Source organism: Dermochelys coriacea, chromosome 6 (assembly GCF_009764565.3).
Source record: "Dermochelys coriacea isolate rDerCor1 chromosome 6, rDerCor1.pri.v4, whole genome shotgun sequence".
In the NCBI taxonomy this organism is placed as follows: Eukaryota; Metazoa; Chordata; order Testudines; family Dermochelyidae; genus Dermochelys; species Dermochelys coriacea.
The window spans coordinates 63988480-64007791 of NC_050073.1; the positions used below are offsets into that span (position 1 = coordinate 63988480).

Consider the following 19312-nt stretch of genomic DNA (forward strand, 5'->3'; position numbering starts at 1 on the left):
AGAACTATATTGGTGTAACTCCCCATGTTGACACAGTTATTCTGATATAAGAGGACCTTTTTGTTTTAGCTTATAGCTGATCTTTGGAAGGGTTTAAACTAAACAAAAAAAATGTGATTCTTATTCTGAAATAAGTGTGTCCACTGAGGGAGTTAAGCTGGTATAACTATACTATAACTGTGTAGACAAGCCCATAATTTATGAACTTTAAAAACATATTAGCTCATCATGGTTGATCAATGGGGAACCATTGATTTCATTGGGAATTGGACTGGGCTCCAAGTTACCACATTTATGTCACTGTATAAAAATCTAAGAGAGATATGATCACCAAAAGTCAATAAATTCAACTGGCTGCCTGTTCATGCTTAGAATTTTTTCATACTTGTATTTTTCTGGCTAAATGTGCAGTTTAATTTGTACTGTTAAATTACAATTTTACATACACAAACACACCATCAGGCATAATATACATGATGTCCAACAGTGTAGAACCGTAACTTCTTAATTTTAATTTTAACTTCTTTAATTTCCCCAGTTTTTGTGTGTGTGACTTTTAATTGTGCAACTTTAAAGTTACATTTAAATGCAATTTGTTTGCATGTAATGGTGATTTATAGCCATTTCAAACTCCCAGTATATTCTGATTGCTACAGAATATAACTTTTGTTTTTGGCTCTTGACTTCTTTAAAATGGTTTCTGTCTATTAAATATCATTTTAGAGCTAGACTTGGGTTAGTTCCAGGTAGAGTTGGCTAAAATCCATTTATAAAAAAAAAATAGGGATTTTTTTTTTTTAGTCAAACTTCTGTTAATTGGAAGTTTTCTAAATTTAGTTTTTCTACATCAGAATGGCCTAGCTCAAATCTGTTAGATTAGGAATGCTTATGGGGCCCATGCATTAATTAATGACATCTGATGTGCTGCTATTTGTTTCTCTAGCCTCAGGTTAAATGGAATCTACCTCTGGGAGCTGGATGATCTGTACTGACAGAGACTCATCATAGCAGCTCCACCACATCTGGAGATTGCAATGAGTGGGGGAGGGGAGCAGCCAGACATCCTCAGTGTGGGAATCTTGGTCAAAGAAAGATGGAAAGTGGTGAGTATGTCTTGCTTTCATTTCTTCAGTTTAAAAAACAACAACTTTGAGGTGGTTTTTGCTTAGTACCAAAATGTATATTTATCTGCCCATACCAAATTCCTCATAAGTCTGATGCCCTTCCCTTTTATTGGGCTTCTTCAGTAATGCTTACACTGCAGTATCACAAAGCCCCAGCCTCTAATGGAAAATACACTGAATTACCTGATCTCATTTTAAAATGAAGTTCAGTTTTGCATGGATTTAAGAGGTTTTCCCTGGTTATTAGGATCTGAAAAAGCTTGTTTAAACCCAACTGCAAAAACCATTTATCACCAAAGGGCCAGATCCTGATCTCGGTTAAAAAGGTTTAAATCCTGAGTGAACTCTGGTTACCTCCGTTGTTTTAATGCAGTTTAACTGTTACTGAGCACAGAAGGTGGTAATAAATTCATAATTACTTTAAAATCCATCATGGAAAAATATTTCCAACAGTCTGTGTCCAGTCCACACTGACTAGGAAAAGTACCTTAAATCTCAGTTGAGCTGATTCTGGTTTTATAACCAAGTTCTGTCTAACACGGATTGTTAACCCAGGATATGTAAATGGGGCCTAAAATACAACCTTTGAAAAACAAATACATTTAACGTTGTAAAGAAGCATTGTTAAGAAAGAGAGCAATTTAATGTATAGGATGTATCTAGCAGTAGTTTTAAATCGGATCATATGCTATAAAAGAGTGTGGCCTGCCTCAATTCCCCCCTTGGTGAGGCAACAATGAGGTCACTTCAACTGTCTGGTCAAAGAGAAGACAAACGCTGTACTTTACAGCAGTATATCTCCCTTTAATAAAGCCGTCTGGAAGGAGCACTTGTATGGTGGTTTTATAGGCTCTTATTTTAAAGCTTAGACAAAATTTAATAATCCCAAAACAAAAATATCTGGGTTCTAGCAGCAGCTTCTTCTGCTGTGAGGCATCAGGCTTCTTTACTCCCTAGAGGAGTGGTTTTCAAACTTTATTTCTGGGGACTCAGTTGAAGAAAATACTTGATGCCCGCAATCCAGCAGAGCTGAGGATGAGAGGTTTGGGGTGTGGGAGGGGCTCAGGGCTGGGGCAGAGGGTTGGGGTGCAGAGGTGAGGGCTGTGGAGTGGGTTCAGGAATGAGGGGTTCAGGGTGTAGGAGGGGGCTCGGCTGGGGCAGGGGATTTGGAGATGGGGGTGTAGGCTCTGGGGTGGCGCCAGGGATGAGGGGTTTGGGGTACAGGAAAGGGTTCCAGGTTTGGGGAGGCTCAGGGCTGGGGCAGGGGATTGGGGTGTGGGGTTGGGGCGTGGACTTAGGTCTGGCAGCTCCCAGTCAGCGGTGCAGCTGGGGTGCAGAGGCAGGCTTCCCATCTGTCCTGGCGCTGCGGACTGCGCCGTGCCCCAGAAGCGGCCAGGAGCAGGTCCAGCTCGTAGGTAGAGGCATGCAAGTGGCTTTGCGTGACTCTCACCCTCAGGCAACCCCCTCCCCCGCCCAGTTCCCATTGGCCGGCCAATGATGGGGGGGGAAGTGTCCCCAGTTCAATGCTCGGGGCGGGGACAGCGCGCGGAGCCCCATGGCCCCCCTGCTTAGAAGCCAGACCCACTGCAGACCATCTCTGGGGCGCAGCGTGGTGTCGAAACCGGTAGGCACTAGCCTTCCTTAGCTGGGCAGTACTGCTAACGGGACTTTTAATACCCGGTCTGTGGTGCTGACCAGAGTGACCCAGCGCCTGACATGTCACGACCCAGTACTGGGTTGCGGCCCAAAGTTTGAAAAACACTGTCCTAGAGAGTTTTTGCAGTATTTTCCCTGCTTGTTTAGGGTCTCTCACAGGCCACCCTGCCTAGAGAGTTTTGTAATCTGCCTGTTTCTGCCTGGCTTATCTCCCTAGCAGCTCCTCTCCTCCAGAGCTTCCTTTCTCCAGAGGAGCCTTGTCTGCAGCTCAGATCTCCCAAGCCTTTTATTAGGCCCAGGAGCTCCTTACTTAACTGCCTTTGAGCCACTTAGTTAATCCCCAGGTGAACCCCCAGGTGGATCCTTTCCTTCAGCCTGCCACAGGTAGGCTGGGCATCTGATCCACCCCTTAAAGGCCAGTCCTGTGACACAGATATAATTATGAGATAGGGACTGCCTAAAGCTCTAAAGTTTCTTGTGGGCAACTCCTCCCTGTAGCTGCTAATGTTCATGTTTTGGGGTAGGAAATTCAGCTAATTTACTCTTTGCACTCAGGATTGCCATGCAAAATGTGCCAGTGAAAAAGGCAGTGAGGGCAAATTTCAGAGTTACCAAACTGCCTGTGATGTAGAGTCCTTCACTTGGCTACTAAGAATTTACTTTTTTTGCTGTGTGAATGCAGTTTTTAATTTTTAAAAATTGTACTTCCAGGAGGTGGAGGGAAGCCTGGTTTTTACATTTATGGTGGCAATATAAATGCTGTTCCTGATTTTTTTTGGGGAGGGGAGGCCAGGGGAGGAAGTGTCCCCAGTTCAATGCTTTTCTTTCCCTTGGGAAAATCCCAGAATTTGTTGCCTGAAATAATTCATTGTGTCTCTCTAAACGTAGAAAATGATACATCTGGGAGTTAGGTAAAAATCTGCAGTAGAAGTACATTTTATCAGAATTTTTGATGACTGTATTTTGCTCTTTTTAATCACATAGAGTAGTCACAAACATATGTGTAATCCAGCAGCAAAGACCTATGTTAATTCAGAGTTCAGGTTGCTTGTTAGTGTGTTGTCCCCTTCAAAAAGTTGAGTTGAGCAAACCCCGAATTTCTAAAAGCCAGGGCATGGCCAACCTTACCTCTGCATGTCCTGGTTTTCAGAAATTTTAATTCTGTTCAACTCAGCTTTCTGCAAGAGATGACACCACCAAACAAATTTAACTCTGCATTAGTGTGGTTCTTTTCTGGTTCAAAAATTTAGGAAATTAATGGCAAAGATATATTGTTGGTAGGAGTTAGTAATCTTATATGTATCTTGTCCTGAAATTTGCATAGTGAGCCAGCCAACCCCCTCTTCCTTCCTTCTCTCCCATCCCTCCCCCCAGTCAGCTGGGCCGCACCAGCCCTGTTTCGGCATATCTTTCCAGCTATGCCCCTTCCATTTCTCTTCATTCTCCCCTCCAACCTGGCCCCCTTCCCACTACTGTACCCGCCCACCCCCTGCCTTAAGCTGGAAATGCATCTTCCTGAAGTCTTTACTCCCTGATGTACTAAATTCTTTCTGTTGCAGTTATTCCCCCATCCCACTCACAATAACCCAACTCACGTAGAGAGTCTGGAGTTAAGGACAACCTGTTACAGTGGAATGGTATTCCTGGTTGTGTTTCAGAATGGTTGGAAGGTGGAGTTTGTGTCAGGGCCAGCAAGAGTAATCGGACATGGTTTCTGTTCCAAAATACTGACAGTTTTATGTTTGACAGAAAGTTCCTCTGACACCTATCCAGTAGATAGACTACATATGTGAAAAACAGCGAAGTGTCAGAGCTTGTAATTTTTCTGTGACACACTACGCATTTTTTGGTCAACCATGAACACTCCAAGTTCCCGATTTAATGTTCTTCCAACACTTCTTAATGACTTTCATATTGACACTGTTCAATCAGATATGCAGACATTCAGCCATATCACAGAAAACAAGAGCATTTCCTAAATACACATCTGTGATGTGGTCCCAATCTGCACTCATACACTGTGTGAGGTGTACAGCCAGATCATATCTGCCTAAGGGAATCACAGCAATGTCTGGTAGATCACAATGTCTTAAGTCACTGGTTATGTGCTGCAGAATGGGCAAAACATGATGCCAATGCGAGCCACCTCTTTCCGCCCAAAGCAGGCCGTAGTCCATAATCTCCATGTTTTAGTGTACTCCTTGCTGTTCTGCAAACTTATGCAATCTCGTGATCCAAGAATCACCCAGAATCCACATGTTGGCAACCTTGTCAGCACACACATTTCTTTTCCCTCAGAGAACAAGGGACCTGCACTGTCAGTTCCAAATCTACGTGTTATGTCTTTGGAAACATCACATTAATCTGCCCTTTGATCAGGAAGTAGCCTCTTGCCCTCCCCTTCCCCCTCCTCCAGGGCGAGTAAAATAATATTCTCAAACAACCAAATCAAATTCTGCCTACCAGCTGCCCTAATTTCCTGTCCCCTCTGTAGTTGCAACATCTCTTCTTGTTTTTCGCTCTCCCCAAGTCGTCTATTTTCGGCTAATGCCCATCCAATACAACTAAAATGTTGGTTAGATCACCTGCTGACTGTTATGCTGTGTTCACAATAAATCTCCCCATAAAATGAAAACAAGTTGTATTTTATCAGTGACAACTTGTAGCAAGCAACATTAATTAAATCTTTATTGCATTAGGTGTACAAAGGCTCGAACTAGAAACATCAATGGCAGGGATCAGTGGCATTGGTACATTCTCTTGAACTACCCAGGAAAGCGTAAAAGGGCAGAAAACTCCCTTCAAGAGTGCACATCTACATGAGGAAAGAAGTGAATGTGTTCTCAGTTTGGGTCCCCAAAGATTTAATGGGTACCATATACTACATTGGGTAAGACCCAACGGATTGAGACCATTTTGACCTTCATCCCATCAGTAGTTAGATCTGTACCAAAAAACCTCCAACTGGAAAATTTTTGAGAAATGGTTATTTTTTTTAGGCTTATATCTCCTCAACCCCTGGCTCAAGTGACCCCAACTTTGGGTTACTAATCCTACCCTGCATCCTCCACAGGCACTCCACATTTCAAAGGAATCCGGCTAAGCATGTCGATTTTAGAGGACTTAGAAAGGTCGATCTTTTAAACAGAAGTTGTGATAAAGCCTTAACTAGAATGATGCTGCTGTGCCATCATAATTGTATGGAATTTCAGAAGATCACCAGATTTTAAAAAACATGTTTAAATTCATAGATTCATAGATACTAAGGTCAGAAGGGACCATTCTGATCATCTAGTCCGACCTCTTGCACAATGCAGGCCACAGAACTCACCCACCCACTCCTACGAAAAACTTCACCTATGTCTGAGCTATTGAAGTCCTCAAATTGTGGTTTAAAGACTTCAAGGAGCACAGAATCCTCCAGCAAGTGACCAATGCCCCATGCTACAGAAGAAGGCAAAAAACCTCCAGGGTCTCTCCAATCTGCCCTGGAGGAAAATTCCTTCTCGACCCCAAATATGGCGATCAGCTAAACCCTGAGCATATGGGCAAGATTCACCAGCCAGATACTACAGAAAATTCTTTCTTGGGTAACTCAGATCCCATCCATCTAATATCCCATCTCAGGGGATTAGGCCTATTTACCCTGAATATTTGAAGATTAGTTAATTACCAAAATCACATTATTCCATCATACCATCTCCTCCATAAACTTATCGAGTAGAATCTTAAAGCCAGATAGATCTTTTGCCCCCACTGCTTCCCTTGGAAGGCTATTCCAAAACTTCACTCCTCTGATGGTTAAAAACCTTCGTCTGATTTCAAGTCTAAACTTCCTGGTGGCCAGTTTATACCCATTTGTTCTTGTGTCAACATTGGTGCTGAGCTTAAATAATTCCTCTCCCTCTTCTGTATTTATCCCTCTGATATATTTATAGAGAGCAATCATATCTCCCCTCAACCTTCTTTTAGTTAGGCTAAACAAGCCAAGCTCCTTAAGTCTCCTTTCATAAGACAAGTTTTCCATTCCTTGGATCATCCTAGTAGCCCTTCTCTGTACCTGCTCCAGTTTGAATTCATCCTTTTTAAACATGGGAGAACAGAACTGCACACAGTATTCTAGGTGAGGTCTCACCAGTGCCTTGTATAATGGTACTAAAACCTCCTTATCCCTACTGGAAATACCTCTCCTGATGCATCCCAAAAGCGCATTAGCTTTTTTCACAGCCATATCACATTGGCAGCTCATAGTCATCCTATGATCAACCAATACTCCAGGGTCCTTCTCCTCTTCCGTTACTTCGAATTGATGCGTTCCAGCTTATAACTAAAATTCTTGTTATTAATCCCTAAATGCATTACCTTGCACTTCTCACTATTAAATTTCATCCTATTACTATTACTCCAGTTTACAAGGTCATCCAGATCCTCCTGTAGAATATCTTGGTCCTTCTCTGAATTGGCAATGTATCATCTGCAAACTTTATCAGCACACTCCCACTTTTTGTGCCAAGGTCAGTAATAAAAAGATTAAATAAGATTAGTCCCAAAACTGATCCCTGAGGAACTCCACTGAGAACCTCCCTCCAGCCTGACAGTTCGCCTTTCAGTAGGACCCGTTGTAGTTTTCCCTTTAACCAATTCTTATCCACCTTTTGATTTTCATATTGATCCCCATCTTTTCCAATTTAACTAATAATTCCCCATGTGGCACGGCATCAAACGCCTTATTGAAATCTAGGTAAATTAGATCCACTGCGTTTCCTTTGTCTAAAAAATCTGTTACTTTCTCAAAGAAGGAGATCAGGTTGGTTTGGCACGATCTAACTTTTGTAAAACCATGTTGTATTTTGTCTCATTTACCATTGACTTCAATGTCCTTAACTAATTTCTCCTTCAAAATTTTTTCCAGGACCATGCATACTACAGATGTCAAACTAACTGGCCTGTAGTTACCCGGATCACTTTTTTTTTTTTTCCTTTCTTAAAAATAGGAACTATATTAGCAATTCTCCAATCATTCAGTACAACTCCTGAGTTTACAGATTCATTAAAAATTCTTGCTAATGGGCTTGCAATTTCAGGTGCCAATTCCTTTAATATTCTTGGATGAAGATTATCTGGGCCCCCCGATTTAGTCCCATTAAGCTGTTTGAGTTTCGCTTCTACCTCAGATATGGTAATATCTATCTCCATATCCTAATTCCCATTTGTCATGCTACCATTATCCCTTCAGATCCTCTTTAGCCTTATTAAAGACTGAGGCAAAGTATTTGTTTAGATATTGGGCCATGCCTAGATTATCTTTAACCTCCACTCCATCCATTTGCTTTGTTTTTAATCACTGAAGGCAAGGGAGAACATTTCTAAGTGTGGCTATATTTTAAAAAGTGGCTAAAAAAGGATGATTTCAGTGTTGTCTCAATCACATCTTATCTAATTGCCTGCTTTGAAAAAGCAATATGAGACATGAAGGTCAAGCTGGTTCTTCTTTGGGTGACTGGACATGTGCAGCCCACGTGCAGTCACTGGAAATTTTCCTCTCAGTGATACCTGTTGGGGAGGCTTGAGCACACTTTGCTGTTTCACACTGTTGATATTGGTATAAAGGGTCCAGCCAACCCTGGAACCCCTCAGTTCTTTCTTCACACCCATGACAGTTACTGGAACTGAAACTCTTTTGGCTTTAGCAAGTATTCTTAGTGGACTGTGTTCTCTTGTATTTTACTGTCAGTAGGGTTGCTAAGGTTATTAGTGTTTAGTTAGTTAGATTTTTACTCCGAGGGTTTCGGTCAGTTTCCAGTGCCAAGGGATGCCTTGGTCACCGGGCTTCAAGCCCCATGTTTTCTGCAGTAAGGCTGAGCCCATGAGCGTCTTGCATTCCAGTTGCTTGAAGTGCCTTGGGGAAGCTCATATTAGGAAGTGCTACCAAATTTGCAGGGACTTTAAGCCTCGCATGAAGAAAGATCATGAAGCCAGGCTAAAGTTTCCACTCAAGGAGATGGCTTTGAGACTTCTTCCATCTGAGCCAGGTCAGTCAGACTTGGCACCAAGTGGCTTGGTGTTGGTAAGGACACCTACTGTGCCCGAGTCCCAAGACCGTTCACCATCCCCAGTACTTAAAAAGAGGCATAAGAAGCAGACTGTTGAAAGGGGGAGATACCCAGCATCAAAGTCTGCTAGGCATGAGGATACAGTTTTCTCCTCTGCTTTGGTACTACAGAAGATGGCACCACTGACTCCGCAGTTTTTATCAAGTCTGGAACCAGAAGGAGCTCCTTCCGCATCCATGGCACGGCACCTATCTCAGTACCAACCACACTGGAGGCATCTGTGGCTGCCAGAGACTTCCTGATTCTGTCATTGCTGGTAGTAGTACAAGGGTTGATGCTATTGGTGCTGGTGAACACAGGAGAACAAGCAGGTTTCCTACAGCGCTCAGTACCGTGCCAGTTTTATGTATCTTTGATGGCTTGCCCTTTGGTACTGTCAAAGGGAAAACCCGAGATGCTCACTTCTCTGTGGGCCTCTCCACCTTGGCACCCATTGCTGGCACGATCTGAAACAGCGCCTCCATAGTCGGTGGAAGGAGTTGTCATCTTCCAAATCTGAGGTTGGGTCCTACATTTCTTGTCCTCACAGAGCTCTTGCTATACCTTCTCCAGATGTTTCCACCCTTCCATGGATTCAGTCACAGGAGTAACATCGAGTGGTTGGCCAAGAGGTCACTGGGGGACTAAGCCTGTCCACTGGTCTTTGTGGAATCTGTGGGGCTTCCCCCCATTTTGATGATAATCCAGGCACTCCTATTGAGTGACATTGGAAAGTCATGCGGCACCAACCCACAGCACCTGTTCCTGATTCCGGTAATGAACTTTGTACTGGACATCAAAAGCTGGTTCAACAGGACCCTGAAGATCAAAAAATGGAGGAAAAGCATCTGCAGCCAGTGCTGGCCGCGTTGTCGTCCTCCCCTGACTAGGCAGTCTCAGGAAGGGGCATGTTGCCTCACGCAGATGACTGTAAAGCACACCAAGAATTGTTAAAGAAGGTTTAACAGCCCCTTACTTAAGTCTGGGCATACAGGTGATGAAGAACAAGAATCCTCCCACTGCTTGATCAGTATTTTAGCCACTGCAGATCCTTGCAGAGTGGCCCTGCCTCTCAATGAGGCCATGATGGAACCAGTTTAAGGGGCTGTGGCAGTCCCCTGCATCCCTTCCTCCCTGCTTCAGAAAGGGCTGAATGCAAGTATTTTGTACTGCTCAAGTTTGAATTCTTTACACCCCCCCTCCCCCCCCAGTTCCCTACTAGTATCTGGTGGGAAAGGCAGGGGCATCTGGACACAACTCCAAAATCAAAAGATACCCCCCCTGCAAAAAAAAACAAAAACCAAAAAAAATCCCACGATTGGTAGGAAAGTTTATTTTACTGGGGAGATTGCATCTCAGGACAGCAAACCAGCATGCATTTGTGGATAGGTATGACTTTAACGTATGGGACTCCATGCTAAAATGTAAAGACATGCTCCAGAAAATGGTAGGCAGGAGTTCTTCTCAGTAGTGGATGAGGGAAAATCAGTGGCAAGGGCCTAGCTGCAAGCTGCTCTGGATGCGGCTGGCTCAGCTGCCATGTCCATGGGTTCGGCAGTGGACAAGCATAGGAGTTCCTGGTTGTGGTTCTCTGGGCTCCCACAGGAGGTTCAACAGACTGCAGGACCTGCCCTGCAGGTGTGTTTTTTTTCGCCTTCTAATCTGCGATAACCTCAGGGACGGAGATGATAGGGGGAGCGTAGAAACATTCTACGCTCTACGATTCTGGGTGGAGTGCATGGTCACCTGTGCTGCTGAGTTCGCCACGCTGACCAAACAGGAAATGAAATTCAAAAGTTCCTGGGGCTTTTCCTGTGTACCTGGCTAGTGCATCGGAGTTCAAAGCGATGTCCAGAGCGGTCACAATTGAGCACTCTGGGGTAGCTCCTGGAGGCCAATACCGTAGATTTGCATCCGCACTACCCCAAATTCGACCCGGTAAGGTCGATTTTAACGCTACTTCCCTCGTCGGGGAGGAGTACACAAGTCAATTAAAGAGCCCGTTAGGTCAACGGAATGGGGTTGGTTGTGTGGACACATTCATTTTAAAATCGACCTAATGCAGCTAAATTGGACCTAACCCCATAGTGTAGACCAGGCCTAAGGGAGGGGAGTGGGGGTGGGAGTGTCACAATTTTTTTTTTTTTTGGAAGTCCAAAGGGGGTTGCCTGCATAAAAAGGTTGGAAAAACACTGGGTTAAAGGACTCAGGGGCAACTCTAAAGCCCCTTGGGTTGTACACTCCAGAACCTTCCAGGAAGCACTTCAGCCTCAGCAACCCCTCCAGTAGTCTGCTTTAGCTTTCCAACAGGAGCGGCAGAGAAAGGAGAGTAGAGGTGTTAGGCATAGATCACCTTCTCCTTATACCTCTGCATCAATGCCTGCCCCCTGAGACATCCAGTGGGTTCTAAGCAGGCATTTTGATGGGATGCTTGAGCACGCAGTACCAGTTCTAAGGATTCCAAACTCCTTTTTCCTTTGCTTGCAAACAGCCTTTCCCATTTCTTCAGGGTTTGGTACAGTATTACTGTGGTCCATTTGATGTTGAGCACTGTAGAAGTGGAATGCACTCTCCAGTTTATTTCTACCCCGCCTTTTCACCTTCCCTCCCTCCCAATCTCTCTTCCGAGATCCCCTTTCACGAAGAACTTCTGGTCCAGGAGCTTCAGTCTCTCCTTTACATCGAAGTCTTAGAGGAGTTTCCTCAGAATTTAAGAGGGAAGTGTTTCTACTCTCATTTTTTCCTAATCCCAAAAGCCAAAGGAGGTCTCAAGTCTATTTTTAGATCCATGTCAGCTCAACAACTGTCTCAAAAAGATAACAGTTCACATGGTCACCCTGGCATCTATTATTCCCTCTCGATATCCTGGAGACTGGTTTGGCATCTTCAGTTCAAGAGACATCATCTTGGTGTTGATATGCCAAGAGCATAGAAAGTTCCTCATATTTGTAGTGAAGCACTCACATTACCAGTTTATAGTGCTGCTGTTTGGCCTGTCTGCAGCTTTTCAGGTGTTCACAAAATGTATGGCCATGGTAGCAGTGTTCCTTGGCAGACTAGGAATGCAGGTCTGTCCTTACCAAGATGATTGGCTAGTCAGGGGTTGGTCCAAAGCTCAGGTTATATCCAGCATTCAACTCATTTAGTCAGCCTTCAAGGCCTTAGGCCTGCTGATCAATGCAGACAACTGTATCCTTTGCCCAGAATAGATGATAGAGTTTATAGGGGCTGTGTTGGACTCTATACAGGCCAGAGCGTTTTTCCCAGAATTGATATTTCAATCTGTTTGATCGTTTGTGACAGATCTCAAGATTCATCCAGTCTCAACAGCCTGAAACTGTAAAAGACTCTTGGGGCACATGGCCTCATGCACATATGTAGTACAACATGTGAGGCTGCACCTCAGACTCCTCCAAACTTGGCTGGCCTCGGTGTACTTGCCAAGCCGTCTTCGTCTATACAGTGTGCTCACGGTGCCTTCATGGGTTCTAATTTTGCTGAACTGGTGGTTGTATCCTCTCAATGTTTGTTCGGGCATGCCTCCTTTAACCGTTGATGATTCTGGTCTCAGATGCGTTGGCTCTAGGGTGGGGAGCTCACCTGGGGCTCTTCTGAGCTCAGGGTCTTTGGTCCTCGAGGAAGCTCGCTCTTTGTATCAACGTCGGAGAGCTCATGGTGATTTGTCTTCCCTGTCAAGCTTTCCTTCCTCATATCAAGGGGAGAAACCTGTTTGTTCTTACAGACCACACTACAGCAATGTTTTACATCAACAGGCAGGGAGGAGCTTGCTTATCCCTCCTTTGTCTGGAAGTAGTTCACCTTTGGGAATTTTGTATAGTCTATTCAATCAACCTTGATGTCTCTTACCTTCCAGGGGTGCAGAACACGCTAGCAGACCACATGAGCAGGTCATTTTCCAGTTACTACGAGTGGTCTCTTTGCCTGGATGTAGCCAGGTGCATTTTTCCAGCAGTGGGGGACTCCCCAAATAGACCTATTTATGAACAAGTACAACAGAAAATGTCACCAGCCTTCTGCTACCCTGAACAGAAAAGCTTTACTATGCTTTTCCCCCAATCTCACTTCTATGCAGAGCGCTGCTAAAGATCCAGCAGGACTACACCCAAGGTTATTTTAATAGCCCCAGTGTGGCCCCATCAACACTGGTTCTCTACTGATCCAGTCTCGCTCCCGTTGCATTTGATCTCTCAGAACCACGGTTGGCTGCTCCACTCTAACCTGCAATCCAAGTCATTTAACGGCATGGGAATGCTATAGTTAAATTCCAGAGTGCAGGCTTCCTTGGAGCAATTTCATCAGGTCTCACTAAGTAGCAGAAAGCCCTCCACCAGGGCTACTTTCCTGTCAAAATGGAAGAGGTTCTTTGTCTAGGCTTGTCAAATTGGAGTCTTGCTGATGCATTCGGGCATCCAACATATACTTGACTGTCTGCTGCACCTGAAACAGCAAGTCTGAGCAGTTTCTTTTATCAGGGTTCACCTGGCAGCAATATCAGCTTTCCAACTTCATATGGATAACTGATTTTTGTTTTTTCTGAACACATAACAATTAGATTGATTAAAGGGCTGGAAATATTATACCCTCGATTTGAAGGGAGTCCATTCGCCCTTGGGACGTAAACTTGATTTTGTCTAAATTTGTGGGACTACCATCTGAGCCTTCAGCAATGTGCTCCTTACTGCACCTTTTGTACAAGGTGGTTTTCCTAATTGCTATCATTTCTGCCAGAAGGGTCTCTGAACAGGGTCATCTGATCCACCGTACACAGGCTTTTTTAAAGATAAAGTGTACTTATGCCCTCATGGATATTTTCTCACTAAGATAGTTTCAGATTTTCATATCAATCAATTTACTTACCTGAATTTTGCTTAAAACCACATTCAAATAGGGATGAGCAATGTCTATACACATTAGATGTATAATGTACGTTGGCGTTCTACATAGACAGGATTAAACCATTTCAGCGGTCCACCCAATTGTTCGCGGGTATAGCAGACAGAATGAGAAGTCTTCCTGTCTCTTCACAGAGAATTTCACAGATAACTTCTTGTATCCATGCTTCTTATGATCTGGAAAGTGTTTCACCACCAGGTAAGCTGACTGGTCACTCCACAAGATCACAAGCATTCTCAATGGCCTTCCTAGTGCCGATCGCTATCCTGGACATTTGCAAAGCAGCAACCTCATAATTAGTGTGCGCTATCGCACAGTACTCTAGAGATTATGCCAAATTTGTATGAGCTATCCTACAGTGTGTGTGTGTACATGAATTCTGATTCCTCTACCTATTTAACTGCTTGGAATTTTCACCAGGAGTGGAGTGCACATGTCCAATCACTTGAAGAAGAAAAAATGGTTACTAATCTTTCATAACTGTTGTTCTTTGAGATGTGTTGCACATGTCCATTCCACGACCTGCCGCCCTGTTTCTCTATATAGGAATTTTTGGAAAGAAGGAACTGAGAAGGCTTGGAATTGGCTAGGCCCTTTTATATCTGTGTCAACACAGGGCACTCAGCCACCCCAGCAGGAAAAATTGCTGGGGACTGTGTACAGGGTGCGCACACAGCAAGAGTGGAATGATCATGTGCAACACATCTTGAAGAATAACAGTTACAAAAGGTTAGTAACCATTTCATTTGATCTTCCTCATGCATAATTACCTCCATCTCAGAAGAAGAGTCCTCTGTCCATAAGTGCCTCCCAGTGATCTAACATCCCAAAGCCCTCTTTTAGCACCATTGCCTGAGCCATCTGTTGATCATCCTAATCTTGTTTTGCCTTTGCTCTCCTCATCTGGGGACAGGGAGAATCTCACTGAAGATCACTCGAGCCTGCATTTCTTTAAGCATCTTCCCCAGTTTGGCATAGTCTCCCTTGATGCGTTCCAGGTGAGAATCTAGCTGTATCATTTGTTCCCATGTGAAGGACAATCAGTGGACCCTTTCCAGCTCCCATTAGGAATCTCTTGTGCCTCAGGTCAACATCCCATATCTTAGCTCTCAGCAGACAGCACACCCATGGATACACACACACTCTCCACTCTCTCTCCACTCTCTCTCTCTCTCTCTCTCTCTCTGTATATATATATATATATATATATATATATATATACACACACACACACACACACACACATATATATATATATATATATATATATATATATATATATATATACACACACACACACATATATATATATATATATATATATATATATATATATATATATATATAAAGGTCAGAAAGGACCATTATGATCATCTAGTCTGACCTCCTGCACAATGCAGGCCACCGAATCTCACCCACCCACTCCTGCAATAAACCTCTCACCTATGTCTGAGCTATTGAAGTCCTCAAATCATGGTTTAAAGACTTCAAGGTGCAGAGAATCCTCCAGCAAGTGACCTGTGCCCCATGTGCAGAGGAAGGCGAAAAACCTCCAGGGCCTCTTCCAATCTGCCCTTAAGGAAAATTCCTTCCTGACCCCAAATATGGTGATCAGCTGAACCCTGAGCATGTGGGCAAGATTCTCCAGCCAGATACCCAGGAAAGAATTCTCTGGAGTAACTCAGATCCCATCCCATCTAACATTCCATCACAGGCCATTGGGCCTATTTACCATGAAAAGTTAAGGATCAGTTAATTGCCAAAATCATGTTATCCCATCATACCATCTCCTCCATAAACTTATCAAGTTTAATCTTGAAGCCAGATAGGTCTTTTGCCCCTCTGTTCTCCGGATCAGCTCTGGTGACAGGCCTGTTGGTTCTTCTTAGTAGGGAGTCCCCAGTCACATAGACCTGCCTCTTCCTGGTGTTGGTGCGATTCTTCAGTCTTTCCTCTTCTGTTCTTTCTGGCTGCAAGTCCTCTTGTCTTTTGTTCTCATTTGCAATTTTCTGCAGTTTTCTATCATCCTGGGCCTCCGAACTTTGGCTATCTCCATTGACTCTTCCCCTCTTCTTGTAGGACTAGCTGCTCTTCTCTTCTTCCTTGCCCTTCTACCTTCAGTTCCTGCTTGCTGTGCCCCTTCTTCATTTTCCAACTCGGCAGACAAGTTGCTCAGCTCTATTTCTACTTCGCTAGTTGGTCTTTTCCTCTGCCTGGTTCTCGTAGTCACATGCATCCATTGGCCACTTTCCTTATTCAGCAGTCTATCCTCACAGTTTTCCAGTCTAGCTTGCAACTGCGAGTCTTGAGCTTTTCCTTCAGCCTGCTCTCGCCTTCCCTTCATCATCTGCTTGAATCTTCTTTGCAACTCAACCGTAGTTCTTGGACTTTCTCTTCCATCAGCTCTATCAGGAGGCACTTCTTACAAACAAACCACTTTTCAGGTACCTGCTCCAAGATAATGTACATGCTGCAGCTTCCATTTCCAGTCATCTTCACTGTCTCCTAATCCTTGGATCACTACCTCTGCTGCCTCTGTAGCTGTTATAGCCTTCCCACTTAAGCTCCTGACTAGGGGGGAAGAAAAAAACACGCACCACACACAAACCAAAAACTGAACACCATATACGCCCTCCCCCAAACTTCCCTTACAAACTCCCACTCAGACTCCCCTGTTTCCAGCTCTGTTTGCTGGCTCCTTTGCTGCTGGCTGGCTGCTTGGCTGCCTTTATAGCCCAACAGGAAGCCCTGCATCTGAATCAGACTCTGCTTCTCTCACAGCACACCCCCACCCTCCAGTTCTGCAAACTAAAAAAAAAAAAAAAAAACCCAAAAAAACCCCCAGCAAGCAAGCAAGCAAACAAACTCTCACTCTCAAGAACCCACTCACTGCCCCTAAGGAACAGGGGCTTGCCTCACTTCTCGTCTAACCCGTTGCCACTCAAACTCCCTGATTTCCAGCTCTGTTTGCTGGTTCCTGTGGTCACTGCTTCTGTTGCTGCCCCGACGCTGAGACCAAATCCCTGCCTCCTCACCTAGTTCCTACTCCTTGTCCCTGGTTCCTGCTGTTTGATCTTGCTCCCTATTTCTGCTACCACACCTTGTCCTTGCTGCTGTTATGACACCTTGTTCCTGGTTTCTCACCCTGACCCCTGTTGCTGGCTCCATCTTTGACTGTGTGTGATTTCTGACTCCAGCTGTTGCTTACTCCTGGAGTGTGTTCCAACTCTGACCCTGGTTCTGACCCTGGGTGTGGCTTCAGACTCTCGCTTGACCCTTGACATAGTTTTGAACTCTGACTCTGTGTGACTTCCAGTTGAGACCCCAACTCCATCCTGGCCACAACCAGGCTCAGACTGATAGGTCAGACCGCCCTGTTACAGGCCCTGATTCCAATGTACAGTCAGTGTACAGTAAAACTATAAGACTATTTCATTATGGGCATAAGTGCCCCTTCACAAAATTTGTCAGTACCAGATGGCATAATTAAATTTCCATAGTCAGATCTTGTTGCCTTTAGACCTTGCATTTCAGGCTGTGGATTGAACATGGGTTTCACCTTTTCCCCTAGGATATTGAAGAGCACATACATTGAACTGGTCTGCTCTATAGGTTTTGATGGCATGAAAACAACTTAGTGGAAGAATTCTCTTGTAGGCTATTGTAGACTATTATTTACTAATATCAAGATGGTGTACTATCAAGTTTTGGATGCCCCACTATTGTTGCTGCCAGGATTCTGGTTGGAGCCAAGAAACGGAAGGAAACCAAATGGCAGTTGAGTAATATTGGAAAGATCTTATAAGAAGTGAAGTTTCCCCTGAAGCAAATAATAGTCCAGCTTTGAGATATTGTGCTTAAGCTATGAATATTGGTGGAATAATTTAAGGAAATGCTTATAATATTATGCTGATCATTACAGTCCTCATGCAATTCTCATTAGTTAATGGAAAGATCCATGTGACTGAGGGATAACTGTCCCATTTCAAAGGAGAAGCTTTAGAGCAAATAAACTTTTATAACTTCCCATCAGAGATTTGTGTCTAATCACTGGCAAGTAAAGAGTTAATCCTGATAGTACAAGCTTAGTAAATTCTACTTTAAATGCAGGTATTGATCTAACCCAGGGATCTCAAACTCAAATCACCACGAGGGCTACATGAGGACTAGTACATTGGCCTGAGGGCTGCATCACTGACACCTTTTCATGTAGAGATGCAAAAGCTGCCCCCCGGCCCCGCCCCCACTCCACCCCTTCCATGAGGCCCTGCCTCTTCCCACTCCTTCCCTGCCCCTATTCCAACCCCTTCCCCAAATCCCCGCCCCTGCCCTGCCTCTTCTCCGCCTCCTCCCCTCTTCCCCCTTGAAAGCGCTAAGCAAAAGCTGCTACCTGGAGGTAAGCAGAGGAGCAGGGGTGTGGCGCGCTGGAGGGGAGTGGGGGGGGGGTGGCAGCTGAGGGGAGCTTGGTGGCCGCAGGAAATAACTCCGGGGGAGGGGGCGGGGAGCTTGGCGGGAGAGTTTGTTTGAGACCCCTGATCTAACCTGTGGAAGTGCTGCCATTTAAATGTAATAAGAACAAATAACACAGGGTTCTTAATTCTTTTAAATTAGCTCATTGTTATAGACATTGTGTAAATAGACAGTATAATGAAACTTAATAGCTTGCATGGAGGCCTTGAAATGTTTGCCAAGCAGTACTACCAGAAGCCAATATGAAAGATGAGGAGAAGTTATCCTTTGGAATCCAGGGGGTAGTGCCCTACAGAGAAGCCCAGTCTTCTTGGCTTCTGAGAAGTGGGGAATAATTGTACATCATTAAATAGTTCGTGAATTGCACAGCATTAAGACCTGTTCTCCCATGTCTGCTGCCTCTTTGCTTCTGGTGACATTTGCTCCAGCCATGGCCCTCTATCCATCCCCAATGTTTTCACTTCCCTGAGCCTTCTCTGTCACCTCCTCTGTTTTTCTGGATACTCCTCCTCTAACCTCACTCCAGTTACCACTCTCCCATTTTCCTCTGGAAAAGTGCTTGCATGGTCTTTAAAATATCACTACCATCCATGACCTCTTCAGCTCTCATACCCTCTGTCTCCTGGCACAGGAACTTGGATTGCCCTTTAAAATGTGCATATCTTAACATATTTGAGTTAGTTTTAAATTTAATCTTAACTCTTCATTTTATGGTTTTGTGTGGTTTTGGGGGTAATTGCAACCATCTTGTAATGTTTTCTCCCCTTCAATTACTGATCTGTATTGTCCACCGTAACTCCAGTTTAACATGGATTTTACCCAGGAATTATTTGTTTCTGGTAGCTCGCTTGATGTGTTCTGCCCTGTGTAAACATAAATGGAAGCAAAATTCCCTTCCTCAAAGAGCTTCCCGTCTAAGAGAAGTAGACAAAGGGCAGAAGAAAGGGGCACAGTATACAAATGAAATGGGAGATTGATTCTGACAAGAAGTTTTAAAAAGTTAGACATATCTTCAATTTCTTGTAGTCTGTGAGGGAGCAGAGAACTGGTACAGCA

At 44.3% G+C, this 19312-nt stretch overlaps 1 protein-coding gene across 7 annotated transcripts in view; it reads left to right on the forward strand.

Annotated features, from left to right (window-relative positions):
* TTBK2 (tau tubulin kinase 2) overlaps window positions 1-19312 on the forward strand; it is a 217042-nt gene that overhangs the window by 37174 nt on the left and 160556 nt on the right. For all 7 annotated transcript variants that reach the window (XM_038405265.2, XM_038405267.2, XM_043517544.1 and 4 more), the window contains one exon: window positions 944-1103. In XM_038405265.2, coding sequence (XP_038261193.1) covers window positions 1035-1103 — 69 coding nt within the window. In that variant the 5' untranslated portion in view covers window positions 944-1034. The remainder of the gene's footprint in view (window positions 1-943; window positions 1104-19312) is intronic.